The 14,679-nt window shown below is 37.4% G+C and overlaps 3 protein-coding genes and 1 long non-coding RNA gene across 4 annotated transcripts; 1 reads left to right on the top strand and 3 right to left on the bottom strand.

The window, feature by feature from the left end:
* Positions 1-8: 8 nt before the first annotated feature.
* On the bottom strand, positions 9-1,802 carry LOC128169425 (uncharacterized). Its single transcript, XR_008241537.1, has 4 exons — positions 1,071-1,802; positions 795-973; positions 454-670; positions 9-294 (listed from the first exon to the last, which is right to left on the bottom strand). It is a non-coding gene; the product is annotated as an uncharacterized LOC128169425 (long non-coding RNA).
* Positions 1,803-5,653: 3,851 nt separating this feature from the next.
* Positions 5,654-6,954, bottom strand: LOC128173952 (activating signal cointegrator 1 complex subunit 2 homolog). The gene is made up of 3 exons (XM_052839611.1): positions 6,918-6,954; positions 6,104-6,667; positions 5,654-5,793 (listed from the first exon to the last, which is right to left on the bottom strand). The coding sequence occupies exons 1-3, from the start codon at positions 6,952-6,954 to the stop codon at positions 5,654-5,656; spliced, it is 741 nt and encodes a 246-aa protein (XP_052695571.1).
* A 2,815-nt stretch (positions 6,955-9,769) lies between these two features.
* On the top strand, positions 9,770-10,345 carry LOC128191747 (nuclear pore complex protein Nup58-like). The gene has a single exon (XM_052864001.1). It carries the CDS (start codon positions 9,770-9,772, stop codon positions 10,343-10,345), a length of 576 nt encoding a protein of 191 aa, XP_052719961.1.
* Positions 10,346-13,223: 2,878 nt separating this feature from the next.
* Positions 13,224-14,478, bottom strand: LOC128181113 (uncharacterized). The gene is made up of 2 exons (XM_052849386.1): positions 13,899-14,478; positions 13,224-13,348 (listed from the first exon to the last, which is right to left on the bottom strand). Exons 1-2 carry the CDS (start codon positions 14,476-14,478, stop codon positions 13,224-13,226), a joined length of 705 nt encoding a protein of 234 aa, XP_052705346.1.
* Between the last annotated feature and the right edge of the window lie 201 nt (positions 14,479-14,679).

Genomic DNA, 14,679 nt, shown 5'->3' with positions numbered 1-14,679 from the left:
GTGTCAGTATCAGGAGGAAATTTGATACGAGAATACAGAGAAATCTGCATCCTGTGATGTTTTGCTGTGTTCGCTCATTACTGTTGAGAACTGCACTTTTCAACTGTGAATCCATTCAAGTTGGATAAATATTTTTGGTGCTCCCAGACATGTCACACATCACAACAAACTACTACTTCATTCATGTATCGCAACAGACAAGTCATGAATATCTTTGTCGATGGACAGAAATTCATCTCAATGGTCCACCAAGAATACCTCAGCCCATCATCCACTCAGGTTGGAGGAATATATCTATAGTGCACACACAATACAACATCTTATAATAAAGCAAACATGAGTCTTGTGTAAATAATTACTATATTTGCTTAAAAATTAAGTTCTTGCAGTATATATTCATGATATTTCGAAATAACTTTTACAGATATCTCAATATAATATACCGGTATGTACCTGCCAAATGTCAGTAAAAGTAGTAGCATTTCCATTGGAGAATTGTGTCAAAACGGCAACCTGCATCCCAAACAGTCTTTTTAGCTTTGATGAATAGTAATCTTGCTGGAAGTTATACAGCTCAGCACGTGTGTGGCACAAATTACAGCACCAGGTGTATACTTCATAATGTACTGTACTAGGGTAAAGTACCATGCCATCTCTCAGCCAACAAAGCCTAAGTGTAGAAACAATCCAAACACTTTCACTATGTCTGACTGAATTAAACTATTATTAAGAAAGAACCAAAAAATCTTGTATAATAAAGATCACAATTATACAATGTTTTTAATTAGACTTACCACTTTCCAAACAGCACCATGTGTATCCCCCATGAAGAACTCCACAGGAACTGCCTCCCTTACTCCTATGTTCGGCTGCCACCCTCAGCCCACAGTCCACTCAAGGCGGAGGAATAATGCTTGCACAAATATAATGAAGATATCCAAAGACTTTCTTGCCCACATGAATCTGGTTCAATCTTTAATATAAAAAATGTGATTCCATGGCCTATTTAAATGACTCATTACAGTATATGATAATTAGAAATCTTTTTCAAGAAGTCTCTAAATATTTACCTCTGCCCGATATCAACATCTGGAGCATTCACAAGCAAAAAATGTAGGAAAACTGCTACATTCTGTCGCAAAAGTCTATTCAGGTTTAAAGAAAATTAATCCTGCTGATACATACACTGCATAACAACTGAGTCATTCCAATGACAGTACCAGAAATACTTGTCATTAAAAATTAGGATTGATGTGTTGAACCAAATCTCCAAGCTGGCATGGTCTGTACAAGGACAATCCAAATGTAGAAGGTTGAGGTCATTGATGAATGTATATCTCTGGAGAACTGTACATAATTACACAATGTCACTCTCATTGAGTATACACAGTATCACTATCATTAAAACTATACATTATCACTATCATTGCCAATACACAATATCTCTCTATCATTGCAAATACACAATGTCACTATCATTGCCAATACACAAAGTCATTACCACTGCATATATGCAATGCCACCCTCATTGAGTATATACAATATCACTATCATTGCCAATACACAATGTCACTATCATTGCCAGTACACAATGTCACTATCATTACAAATACACATATCAACATCATAGCCAGTACACAAAGTCAATATTATTGCCAATACACAATGTTAATATCATTGCCAATACACAATGTCAATATCATTGCCAGTACACAATGTCACTATCATTGCCAGTACACAATGTCACTATCATTGCCAATACACAATGTCACTATCACTGCATATACACAATGCCACCCTCATTGAGTATATACAATATCACTATCATTGCCATGCACAATGTCACTATCATTGCCAGTACACAATGTCGCTATCATTGCCAGTACACAATGTCACTATCATTGCCAATACACAATGTCACTATCACTGCATATACACAATGCCACCCTCATTGAGTATATACAATATCACAATCATTGCCAATACACAATGTCACTATCATTGCCAATACACAATGTCAATATCACTGCCAATACACAATGTCACTATCATTGCTAATACACAATGTCACTATCATTGCCAGTACACAATGTCACTATCAATGCCAATACACAATGTCAATATCACTGCATATACACAATGCCACCCTCATTAAGTATATACAATATCACTATCATTGCCAATACACAATGTCACTATCATTGCCAATACACAATGTCACTATCATTGCCAATACACAATGTCAATATCACTGCATATACACAATGCCACCCTCATTGAGTATATACAATATCACTATCATTGCCAATACACAATGTCACTATCATTGCTAGTACACAATGTCACTATCATTGCCAGTACACAATGTCACTATCATTGCCAGTACACAATGTCAATATCACTGCATATACACAATGCCACTATCATTGCCAATACACAATATAACTATCATTGCCAATACACAATGTCACTATCATTGCCAATACACAGTGTCAATATCATTGCCAGTACTGCATATACATAATATCTCTCTATCATTGCCAGTACACAATATCCCTATCATTGCCAATACACAATGTCACTATCATTGCCAATACAATGTCAATATCACTGCATATACACAATGTCACTATCATTGCTAATACACAATGTCACTATCATTGCCAGTACACAATGTCACTATCATTGCCAGTACACAATGTCACTATCTTTGCCAATACACAATGTAACTATCATTGCCAATACACAATGTCAATATCACTGCATATACACAATGTCACTATCATTGCCAATACACAATGTCAATATCACTGCATATACACAATGCCACCCTCGTTGGGAATATACATTATCACTTTCATTGGGTATACACTGTATACAATTATATCACTATCACTGTTAGCATGAATATTTAATTTTTCTTCTCATATTTCTGCTTCAAATTGTCCCTCCAAGTGTCAAGAGACTGTGTCTCTGTATTATGGCAAAAAACATTCCCGTAATATTGGGTATGATCGGCGGAATGCCTCTCTTTATTGCACTTTCGACATAGTACAGATGATTTTCTTTCATACTTTCTACGCTTGATCCCAGCTTCCTCTTCCTGTTGCTTCCTCTTGTGGTATCTGTGGGCAGAATATGATGTTGGCAAGGGGGAAATTGGTTGGGTGGATGTCCCTGATAACATGGAAGCATGTAGAATTGGTGAAGAGAATGGCTGCAGTGATGGAGTTGGTTGACTTTGAAGCTGTAGGAGTAATGGGAGCTGATGCTGCAGAGTTGGAGAAAATGTCGGCGGAAAGTATAATAAAGGTTGACATGGAAGCTGAACTGAAGGCTGATCCACAGATGATCCTACAGTCTCTTGCTTGGAAAGAGTTGATGCAGGTACTGGTGGTTTGTTTTTCACATTTCTTTTCAGTTTGGCTGTACCTGCTGTGTTTGGTGGCAGACTGAATTCGTGGACGTCTCCTTTGTTTTTTGTGGGGAGATTTGAGGGCTTCTGAAGTGGAGGTGGCAAACTTGTAGCCGCTGTCACGGGGGGCATTGGTGGAGCTGTTCCTTGTTCAAGAACATGTCTATCTTGTTTTTTCCCCACGACGATTAAACCTAAAGAAAATAAAAAGATGTATTAACAAAGATCAGAAGGCGCAAAATCAAATCCATTGATCATCTGAGCAACAATATTTCAGTAAAATAGCTCTATCTAGACATCTTTGAGATGCTGACCATCTCAAAAGACACCGCTAAAATAATTGAAAATAGGATAGAATTTTTAGCAAAGGATTTTGCTTTGACACTTCAAGTCAAGCTCATTGCTCCTTACCAACAGGCTTTTTGGGGTTTATTATGAGCAAGATAATGCCAAAAAGAAATAATTGAAACCTCTTATCTTAGAGATGCTTAACACCAACAATATTATAGATTGGCCTTGTAGTTTTCAAGAATCTGTTTACACACAATGGACAATGCACAATGATAGAAGGAGAACTATTGCAATTGGTCACCTAAGTGACTCAGGTGACCTTGAAATGCTGCGCAGTCAACTGCACTTGAACTGTGTTTGGCCTCATTAAAAGCGAGTTGAGATTCAGCATAATCAGTGAGATATTAAAAAAGATACAATTCTCTTCAATTAACAAATAAGGTGTACTTTTAAATGAACTGGTATCGTTTACCTACCATTGTGTTAAGGTGGTTTTGTTGATTGATGGCAGTTGCGATGATGTATAGGCCATCACTTGAGCATTACTTAAAATGCACTGGCGAATATGTTCATATGCTCGGCCAATAAGAGTCCATCTATCAACTTTAATGCCCTGGGGATTACGTTTGGAGCCGGGGAAAAGTTGGCACAGTTTGCTGATGACTGCCTCTACATATCTGTTGCAGTCTGGCCATTGGGCTGGTCCAGTGTTTGGTCCAAGAAAGCACCTATGAAAAAAGTGATCAACATTTATGAATGTGGAAGGAATATAAACTACAGGTACATTGTAAACTTTCAAATTATTCAGGTATAATTTGAATATTTTATACATCAATTGTGAGAGGGCCTTTACACAGTTTAAAAATATTTTCACACCTATTTCACATCTATTCAAACCCCCCCCCCCCTCCTATGACACTCATACCATGGAATGCATGATCACACAAGTGCTGCACTTCATTCTAATATATACCTTCTCACACTTTCAACTCCGGCTGACACTGTTGTTTTGTAGCCCTAAATCTCCCTTTACTTTGCGTCTTTCTGTATCTTGCAGAAAATACAGTGCTTGTTTGTCATAGTCGACAAGATTATTCCATAGTTTTGTAATTTCAGCAACCTGTTGATCAGACAATGCCTGGCTTTTATCCTTTAGTCCGACAAGAAAGTCTGCAAGTGTATGCACTTTGTCAAAGCCAGGAATGTTATCTGGACCAACAGACCCGAGATCCTACAAGATATCAATGTTACTTTCATTGCAACTTTCGAACTTAAACAAGAATCTTGATAAGGACTATAAAGAAAATGACACATCGTGTACTTTATTCAGTTTTATCCTTTAAATCATTTTACAAGTACATATGTATCGAAGTTCCTACCTTAGCACTTTCAGATTGTATCTCTGTCTCTGATACTGTAATACCCTCAGCTGTAAGATAATTGAAACAGTTGTTTTTTTTTTCAAATGTAAAGACAAACAATAGTTTAAGTCCTAAACAAAAGACAAGTTTTAACTATTTATGTAGTTTTAACTAAAAATGAGTGAATGCAATTTAAAAGAGCCATAATAGGAAATATTCAAACCCCATAAAAAGACTATGTGCGGGATAAAGTATTTTTATGCTCCAAAGTTCAAAGCTATGAACAGAGCTTTAGAAATTGGCTTAAAGATAGGTTAACATATATCTAGTTCAGGTTTAAAACGAAAAATTATTTTCAAAGTCATAATTGAAATATAATATGTTAATATGAGCTAATTTCACAAAACGTTTGCCTGCTCCAACACCATTTTTTTTTTACATGATATTCAAAAAAATATGAACAATAATATAGGTAAAAATGGTTTTGGAGCAACATTGCGCTCTAAATCTCCTACTCCTAAATATGAAGAAAAAATTTCATTAAAATGATATCACATACAAAATCAAGTCACTAATGTTTCCCATTCTAAAAATGTACTGTACCTATTGATGCGTCTGCTCTTTCTAATCGGAATACTTGAGCTACGTCGTCAGTTTCAGTGATCTCCCTCTGGTCTTCCTTTTGAATAGAATGAGGTGAGCTGGGGACAGAACTTTCCAGTAGACCTTTAAAACATGTTTAACAATTTTAAAAATATAAAACGTAAGCAGAGAGAAAGAGAGAGAGAGAGATTGATTTAAAACACATTTAATAATATTAATCATTAAAAACATAAGAAGAGAGAGAGAGAGAGAGAGAGAGAGAGAGAGAGAGAGAGAGAGAGAGAGAGAGAGAGAGGAAGGGAATTAGTCAAATTAGAATTGAAAAGAAAATAAGAGAAGAAAGTTAAACAAACAGTGGATTTTTGTGTGCAACTTTAGGGATAAATAATCGAACAATTCAGTTGGTATCAATCTAGGAGAGAAAGAAACATACCTGACACAGCAGCTTGTCGATATTCCTCTACCGTAGGTATGTGCAGGATAGGTTTTGGCTGCCTCTGGACTGTCACTGAGGGTGAGGAGTGCTGCTCTGTAGAAGATGGCTGGATAGGTTTTGGCTGCCTCTGGACTGTCACTGAGGGTGAGGAGTGCTGCTCTGTAGAAGATGGCTGGATAGGTTTTGGCTGCCTCTGGACGGTCACTGAGGGTGAGGAGTGCTGCTCCGTAGAAGATGGCTGGATAGGTTTTGGCTGCCTCTGGACTGTCACTGAGGGTGAGGAGTGCTGCTCCATAGAAGATGGCTGGATAGGCTTTGGCTGCCTCTGGACTGTCACTGAGGGTGAGGAGTGCTGCTCCGTAGAAGATGGGGGAGGGACTTCTAAAGGTGGAATCGTGAAATCAATGAAATCCTCAGCATCCCCAAATCCTTCGTCGTCCTCTTCTTCCTCTACTTCCTCCTCCTGCTTCTTCTCTACCTCTTCCTCCACATCATCATGGTCAATATCTTGCAGCACCTTCCCTGTCTGGCTGTAGAGATATTCTACTCCAAGGAGTTCACCTTAACATGAAAATAAAGAATTGTTACCTTAATGTGGTATATGAAAATATCATAATTTTGAGAATTAAAATAAAACTTAAAATGAAAATTAAAAAATATAAAAATAAACTACAGCATTTCTTAAGTGTTGATGTCTTAATTTTGTATCTCATTTCAAATGAGAAAAGAATAATGATTTACTTTGGCAATAAAGCCAGAGTACTGAATTTTAATACTTCTATTAAGATTAACAAAACCATGTGCTACTTACCAGTATATTTGTGAGGGGCAGTATATGATGGAACCATCTTTTTTCCAAAGACCGTTTCTCCAAGTGAGTTTGCAGTATGGCGGAGAAGACCACTGTACGTTTGCGGTTCAGAAGATGAAGTGGTGGTGGCAGCTGATCCTCTGTCTTGATTCCATCTGTTAAGGCCATCTAACAGATATGCTTGAAACAGGGTGGCATTTGCAATCGTACCTACAAAATCAAAATTAAATACAATGAAAAAATACATTACAATATTAACTTGTAATATTACTTTTAAATAAATCTATGTGATGATAACATTGGAAGGTTATTACCTGGGATGAACCTAGCCAAGTGCAGATGGAAACATTCCAAAGATGTTGATCCCCTCGCACAACGATATACAGGAAGGGGGCCTCCTCCTTTCTTGCTTACACCAGTTTGAGTGTATAACTGGACATTGGGAGGATCCTGGATACATTGCACATGCTTCTGCTGCTGTTTCCAGATCTCTGCCATCCGCTCACTGTTGATAAGGGGCACTCCTGGGTGTCTCGCCCTTTGTCACCATCTAGAGACTGGATCAACTGGGAGATGAGGCGGGTGGTCTCCTCAACACCTCGAGTTGCTCTCCTACAGTGCATGGCCAATTCACTGGTCTTTATGTGGCGAAAAACATCATCATCCGTCTGGTTTTCCACATGCATGGCTTCCAACTCAGACTTCTTTGCAGCTACCAAAGCTTCTACATCTTCGGGATCCCACATGTATATGCACTGGCTGAGGCGAGACATAAAAGTGGCATACAGTGCATGGGCATCTGTTGTGCAGCCAACAGACAGACGTCTCATGAAGTGCCAGATGTCCAATCGTATCGACAGCTCCGGCCAGTCAGAAAACATTCTTCTCAGTTGATTGTTCCCACAGCAATCTCTGTCAACATAGAGGAGATGAGGGGGTGGAACTTCTGCCTCTTTGTAACGCCTGATCAAGCCACGAATCATTGGACTCAGTCCAAAGCCTTCACCAGTTGTAAGGACGGACATAATTACTTGACCATACTCATTCCCAACATTAGTGGCCCACATAGCTGTCTTTGAACTTTCACCAGCCAGTTTCTTAACGACCTTTTTGGTGGAATCAATTTTCAGGATGTTTCCAAGCAGGGAGGTGATGTTTGATTTCACTTCTTCAATCCGCTGCATTACATCCTGGGCATACACTTGCATCAGCCAGCGATACTGAGGTACAGGAGCCAGGGTGGGTGGCTCTTCATGTCTTGGCGGCAAGATAAGTCCAGTTGCAGCTGCAAGTGAAAACCCTTGGCAGTCTGTCATGTACTGGATGCATTTCTGTAACCAGACTTCACTGTGCTGCTCTTGAATTTTGGCTCTTATCTGGCTGGCACTATTGCCGATCCCACGCTGTCTAAGAAGGCGAATAATTTTAAGGTCACAAGCATAACGGTAAGTAAGGATGCACGGAAACTGCAGCTGATGTCCTAAGTCCAACTGTTGGATAATATTCTGGTTCCAGCTAACCATTCTTTTTTTGCAAGCAGGACATATCAGAGTCTCACCGGCAATGGTATAGTAACCGTTAACATCAAGGACCTGTCTGACTTTATTGTATATCCCCACAGAAGTTAACTCAACTCTGTTGCAACCTTGTTGAGGGCAATATAGTTTGACTAGCCATAATCTTCGTGGCATCCAGAGGAAAAGGGGGCGGGAAAAGTATCTGTCTACACGGGGTTTTATGGTGCAGGACAAGGATGGCTGTGGTGGATAAAACCATACTCTATCTATTTTGTCTAGGTCAAACTCAACTCTTCCTCCTGGACTGAAACGAAACAGGGCCTTCTAACCCAGAGGTGGTCTGCTTTAGGGAGGGTTTGTTTCCAGCCTGCTGGTAAACAGATATCACCTGCAAATAAACATAAAAATATTCAAAAACATGCTCAATTAAAAAGAAGAGTCCACAGGCCTTGATGGTCACCTGAAAAGCAAAGCCTATAAAAGAAACCATTATGGAGTCTCATTTTAACAGTTCAACCTTTATTTTTGGAGTCTAAACCCTCATCTGAGACTCCTTTGATGATAAATAAAGGTGGAGGAGGGAGGGGCGAGAGTTGGAGGAATACCTGAGTGACAAACAAAACCAAAATTAATATGGTTCAATATATGGTCATATAAAAATAAACATGTTCAATACAATAGTATATGGTCATATTTGCCCCCCCCCCCCCCCCCCCAATGGGCAATGAATTTGACAATTTAAGAAAGAACTGTATTTGGTTATTATCTGTAATCACAATATCTTTTCAATTCAATACCTTTTATATAGAACATTTCATGAAATTTACACGTATTATATATATGGTGTTAGGGACTTATATTCTATTACTTTTTATATAATATCTCAAAATAGGCAAAACAAGTAATGAAATCATCAGATGTGATTTATTTTTTAGGCTACACATATCTATCTGCATGTGGAGATAAAAAAGTAACATGTACACAAACGTGTATAGAGGAAATTAAATATGAGCTCTCAGATTTTGTAATGATGAATTTCTACATGTATGTACATGAATAAATATATGTGAACATTGCAAAGACTTAAATACAAATAAGGTGGAATTATAGCTTATATTTACTTGTTGGCTATTTATATGAACAAATATTTTTATTTTTCTAAAGCCATAAATTCAATGTCACTACTGATGTAAAGAAACAGAGAATACTCAAACATCTTTTAAAGATTAATGTAGTTTAAAAAAGGAAGTACCTGATTCAGAAGCCAGTAATCCGAGAGTTAACGTGGCTGTGGGTGGTCCAGCAGTAACTGCAGCTGTGAGTGGTCCGACGGTCATGGCGGGTGCAGGGGCTCTGCTCGTCATGGTGCCTGTGGGGATTCTGGTTGTCATGGTGGCTGTGGGTGGTCCAGCAGTCATGGTGGCTGTGGGTGGTCCAGCAGTCATAGTAGCTGTGGGTGGTCCAGCAGTCATGGTGGCTATGTGGACTCTGCTCGTCCTGGTGCCTGTGGGGATTCTGGTTGTCATGGTGGCTGTGGGTGGTCCAGCAGTCATGGTGGCTGTGGGTGATCCAGCTGTCATGGTGGCTGTGGATGGTCCAGCTGTCATGGTGGCTATGTGGGCTCCAGCAGTCATGGTGGCTGTGGGTGGTCCAGCTGTCATTGTGGCTGAGGGTGGTCCAGCAGTCATGGTGGCTGTGGGTGGTCCAGCTGTCATGGTGGCTATGTGGGCTCCAGCAGTCATGGTGGCTGTGGGCGGTCAAGCAGTCATGGTGGCTGTGGGTGGTCCAGCTGTCATGGTGGCTGTGGGTGGTCCAGCAGTCATGGTGGCTGTGGGGATTCTGGTTGTCATGGTGTCAGTGGTTGGTCTAGCAGTCATGGTGGCTGTGGGTGGTCCAGCACCTTATAATTAAAACGCATTTTTTTTATCTTAAGAGACATATAAAACATTAACAACCTAAAGCCCCCGATGAATTTAAATTCATGATATGCAGTTCTGAAGCCTCATGGTACTTTACATTTTTTCACGTAGCTATGACAATATTTATCTATTCGATTGATAACAACTTAACAATTAACACATTTAATTCGCCATCTTTAATATAAAGTCATAAAGAGTACAAGTCTAGGTGTAGTGAGGTAAACATGGTAAGTTCACATACTTTATCTTGCATAGAACTAAAAATATACACAGTCACTATTTTTTTAATCATGAATTATATGCATATATACCCAGCCTATATTTCAAGAATTAACCTGCACAACAATCTTTATCAAACGTTCATGAGTCTAGTATATATTCATGTACCTGAATTCTATACCTGGTACAAAATAACAGCAAATTAATGAAGACTTTGGGATTTAATTTTTAAATTATGAGCCATAATATTATTATCTCTAAAATTTAACATTATGTTTTAAGTAGATATTTTAAGGGTTTGTCAACATCAAAAGCATTATTTTAGGAATGAAGTATCATTCTTTTAAGTATTATGAGGTGATAATTTCGGTTGGGGCGTGGTCAAACCCAATAAAGCCCTAATGACTTTATGATAGATTTGACCATGCTCCAACCGAAATTATCACCTAATAATATTCGTGCGGCTATGTTTAGTCTGTCCGAAGCTAAATTTATACCGAAAAACAATACTATTTTATTATCGAAAGAAAACTTTAACAGAGCGAATTTTTTAAAACTTTAATTACATAAATTAACAGTGATATCAAGCACTATATTTGATGATTTTTTGTGACGTCACACATTTTTCTTAAGCACGCAATGGGCGTATCCTAACCCGGTAAATAATCTATATAAATCTCACCGGGGCAAGTGAATAATGACATTAAATCAAAAATATTTTTATGAAAAATCATTTGATTATTAAAGTAATGTATTTTGCAGTTTTGCTGGGGGTTCATATTACCAATTCGTTTATTTGAAAAATTTTCAAAACATTATGCCTCATCATGAAAATAAGGCACATTTTTACCTTTTAAAGTTGATTTACACAAAATCGGGTCAATTGGTAGGTTTCCCCCAGCAATATGCACAATGGTACTTATTTTCTCTCCCATGTTTAATTAAAATATATTAAGATTGTATTGATCTTTCACTTGCGCCAAGCTGTTTTTTTTACATGCATATACATAACACCATTCATTAGTTTACACGTATCAGTGGGAGTCTCAAAACCAGTAGTTTATAAATAGTTTTTTACATAATACAAAGCTTTAAAACTGTTGAGTTTTTGATACTCCATATTGGCGATGTTGAATTTAGTATCACTAGTATTTACAACAACGTCTATGTAAAGGAATGAAGTGGTTTTATAATGCACAATAACATTCACATATTACGTAACAACACATTCCCTTAGAACAATTGAAAGGAATGCAGATCGTGACGTTAAGTTAACTATGACGTCATATCTTATGAAGTGTATGTATTACGTATGTATTACGTGAAATGTATTACGTGAAATGTATTACGTAACAACACATTCCCTTAGAACAATTGAAAGGAATGCAGATCGTGACGTCAAGTTAACTATGACGTCATATCTTATGAAGTGACTTATGAAGTGACAAGTGACTTTTTACACATCACTGTGAAATCAATCGGGCAGCCTTAACATACCCGTGCAAAGAATGATGTGATCCTTAATACTTATATTTATATTATTTCCAATTTCTACACATAAATACAACATAAATTAAGTCAATATTTTTCATGTAGCACATGCTATGTACTATTACTATGCAGCGCAGCCAATACCTTTTTTCCGTTATGCTATTAGACTGTGACGCCCATTTTGTGTTGCTAATCTTTTATGAAATCATTGGGTTTTAGGTTTCAGAATTGTTTGGTAAGCTTATCACAGACAAAGACAGTAGAAAATGTGAATATTGTAATGTAGATGTATATACATATACATGCGCATAGTTAAAATAGCATATGCACCACACAATGTAAGAAAGCTATAAACACACACCATCCGAGTACAAAAGACAACACAAAGCAAGAGGGCTACATCAAACATTTCCATTATGTGCATTCATATACTTACAGCACTGTTATTTTTCAAATACCTTAAAATCAAACAACTATTGTAGAATCATTTAATTTCGTGGGGGCCAATTTTCGTGGACGATTCAGTTTTCAGTTTCAATAGGTAAACCAAATCTTTTATGATTAGTTTTTTCATTGAGGATGTAAATTCGTGGGCGAGGGCTACCTACGAATACCACGAAAATTTATCCACCACGAACTTTAATGATTCCACAGTATATAATGTTTAACTTGCTCAACAGTTAACACATTAAAAATAATTCTTTAAAGTTTTTGAAATGGTCAATAGGTTTTTGAGAAGATTTATAAAGACTTTTCTCTCTCTATATATACATGTATTCCAATGTAAAAAGTTAATGACCCACTCCCCACAATTGTGCCCCCCCCCCCCCCCCCCGGGATCTACACTAAATCATGATGCTTGATCCACAGAAGTTACAGATTTTTTTGTGGCCAAATTGTCTTGGTAGAAGATTCTTAAACATTTCTTTTGTTTTCATTTGTGTGTGTGAAATTTTACCCCCATTGTGGCCCCATCCTACCCGAGGGTTCATGATTTGCACAGAATGGAATCTTCACTATATATGAATATAATTATCTAAGTTTTCTGGTCGATCTGATTAGAGAATATTTTTTACATTTTCCTTGCATACTTAAAATTCTCACATGAGCACAGAAGATTATTAAAATGATTATTATTAGAATAAACTTATTCAAGAGATTTATATTTCAATCAAAACAATTATATCACTTGTAAATACTGGATACATACTGTAAAGTGATTTCTCCATCTCCAGCACATGATGTACATGTAGGAGGGCATTATCAGTCATGCCTGTTGGTATAGCTTAAAAAGGAAAGAAATTTGATTACTAAAATCATCAATATTTTCCCCAGATATAGCTCTAATAATTTAAAAACATCTTATACTTGATAAATCATAAACTAAGTTCATTATATGCAAAAAAAAAAGTTCTTTATTTTATTGCAGTTTCTGTAAATGCATAGGCGCCAGAATGCAAAACCATTCAAAAGCATAAATAATTTATTTATTAAGATAATTTAAAAATGCAATAAATGGTCTAGTAGTTTTTGTGATGTTCATTATTGTCATGAATATGATCTTTGAACCCAATGAAAAGTTCAAAGAGAATTGAACCTTTTTTGCTCATATTAAGACTAAGTTAAAATTTTGATTATTTTTAAAGAAAACAATTTTGCTATCTGAAACTTTTCTTTGCTCATTATTAAGAATTTTAAATTAAGATGGATGGAAGATATGGAAGATATGTCACACAACTGCATGAGCAGAAAAATATTATCTCCCCCCCCCCAAAACAAAAAAAAATAACCCCGGAAAAGTAAATATATATGTAATATTCTAGGCTTTTTCTTACTAGGCTGAACTTTCTTCGGTGACAGTAGTCTCCTGGCCCTATGCTGTAGAGCGTGAGGGGTCAAATGGCTGCTTAACACCAGGGACTTCAGTTCCGAAGACTTCCCAACAGATGACGATTGAGGGGAAGGAGCCTGCTTCAAAGACGAATGAGTTTCCCTTTTTATCTTGACTGCCTCTCTTCCCTCAGGAAAGTGCACCATGTACTTCCGAATTTTTTGTTTGTTGATGGTATGTTCTTTGTTGTCTTTTGATTGCTCCTTGTTGGATTCTGCCTCCATTTCCATTTTCATGACCAACCATCCCGCATATCCAAGGCAATTTTCCAGAATCCACCTAAAAGTTTGGCCTCTATAAGTACCAAACTGAAGTTCATGTGGCCCAAGTACATCAACTTCATTGCTGGTTACTCCATGCTGCTGGCGAATATGTCTCAAGGCAATGGCTCTGACATGTTCATCCGTCTTTGGTTTCCCCCAGTATCCCCTTGCCTTGTTCTCTCTGGCAATAGAGACTGCAGCTGGTGTGTCTGATAAATTCAGCTTTCCATTGGCATACTTTCGGAAATTTGGGGTCCTCATGCTACAAGAAAACAAAGTTGATTTAATTTGAGAATAATTTGATTCATGATAAAATAAATTTATATCATATCAATAATTATCATTACTCAAAAAAGTCCAATTAAACAAATTGAAGCACACTCTATTTAATGCACCACAATACAAAATGCAAGAATGCGAATGGTTTAGTAGTAAAGATACTGTGGAATCATTTAATTTCGT

Source organism: Crassostrea angulata, chromosome 1, assembly GCF_025612915.1.
Source record: "Crassostrea angulata isolate pt1a10 chromosome 1, ASM2561291v2, whole genome shotgun sequence".
Lineage (NCBI taxonomy): Eukaryota > Metazoa > Mollusca > Bivalvia > Ostreida > Ostreidae > Magallana > Magallana angulata.
This window is presented reverse-complemented; position numbering and strand designations above follow the sequence as displayed.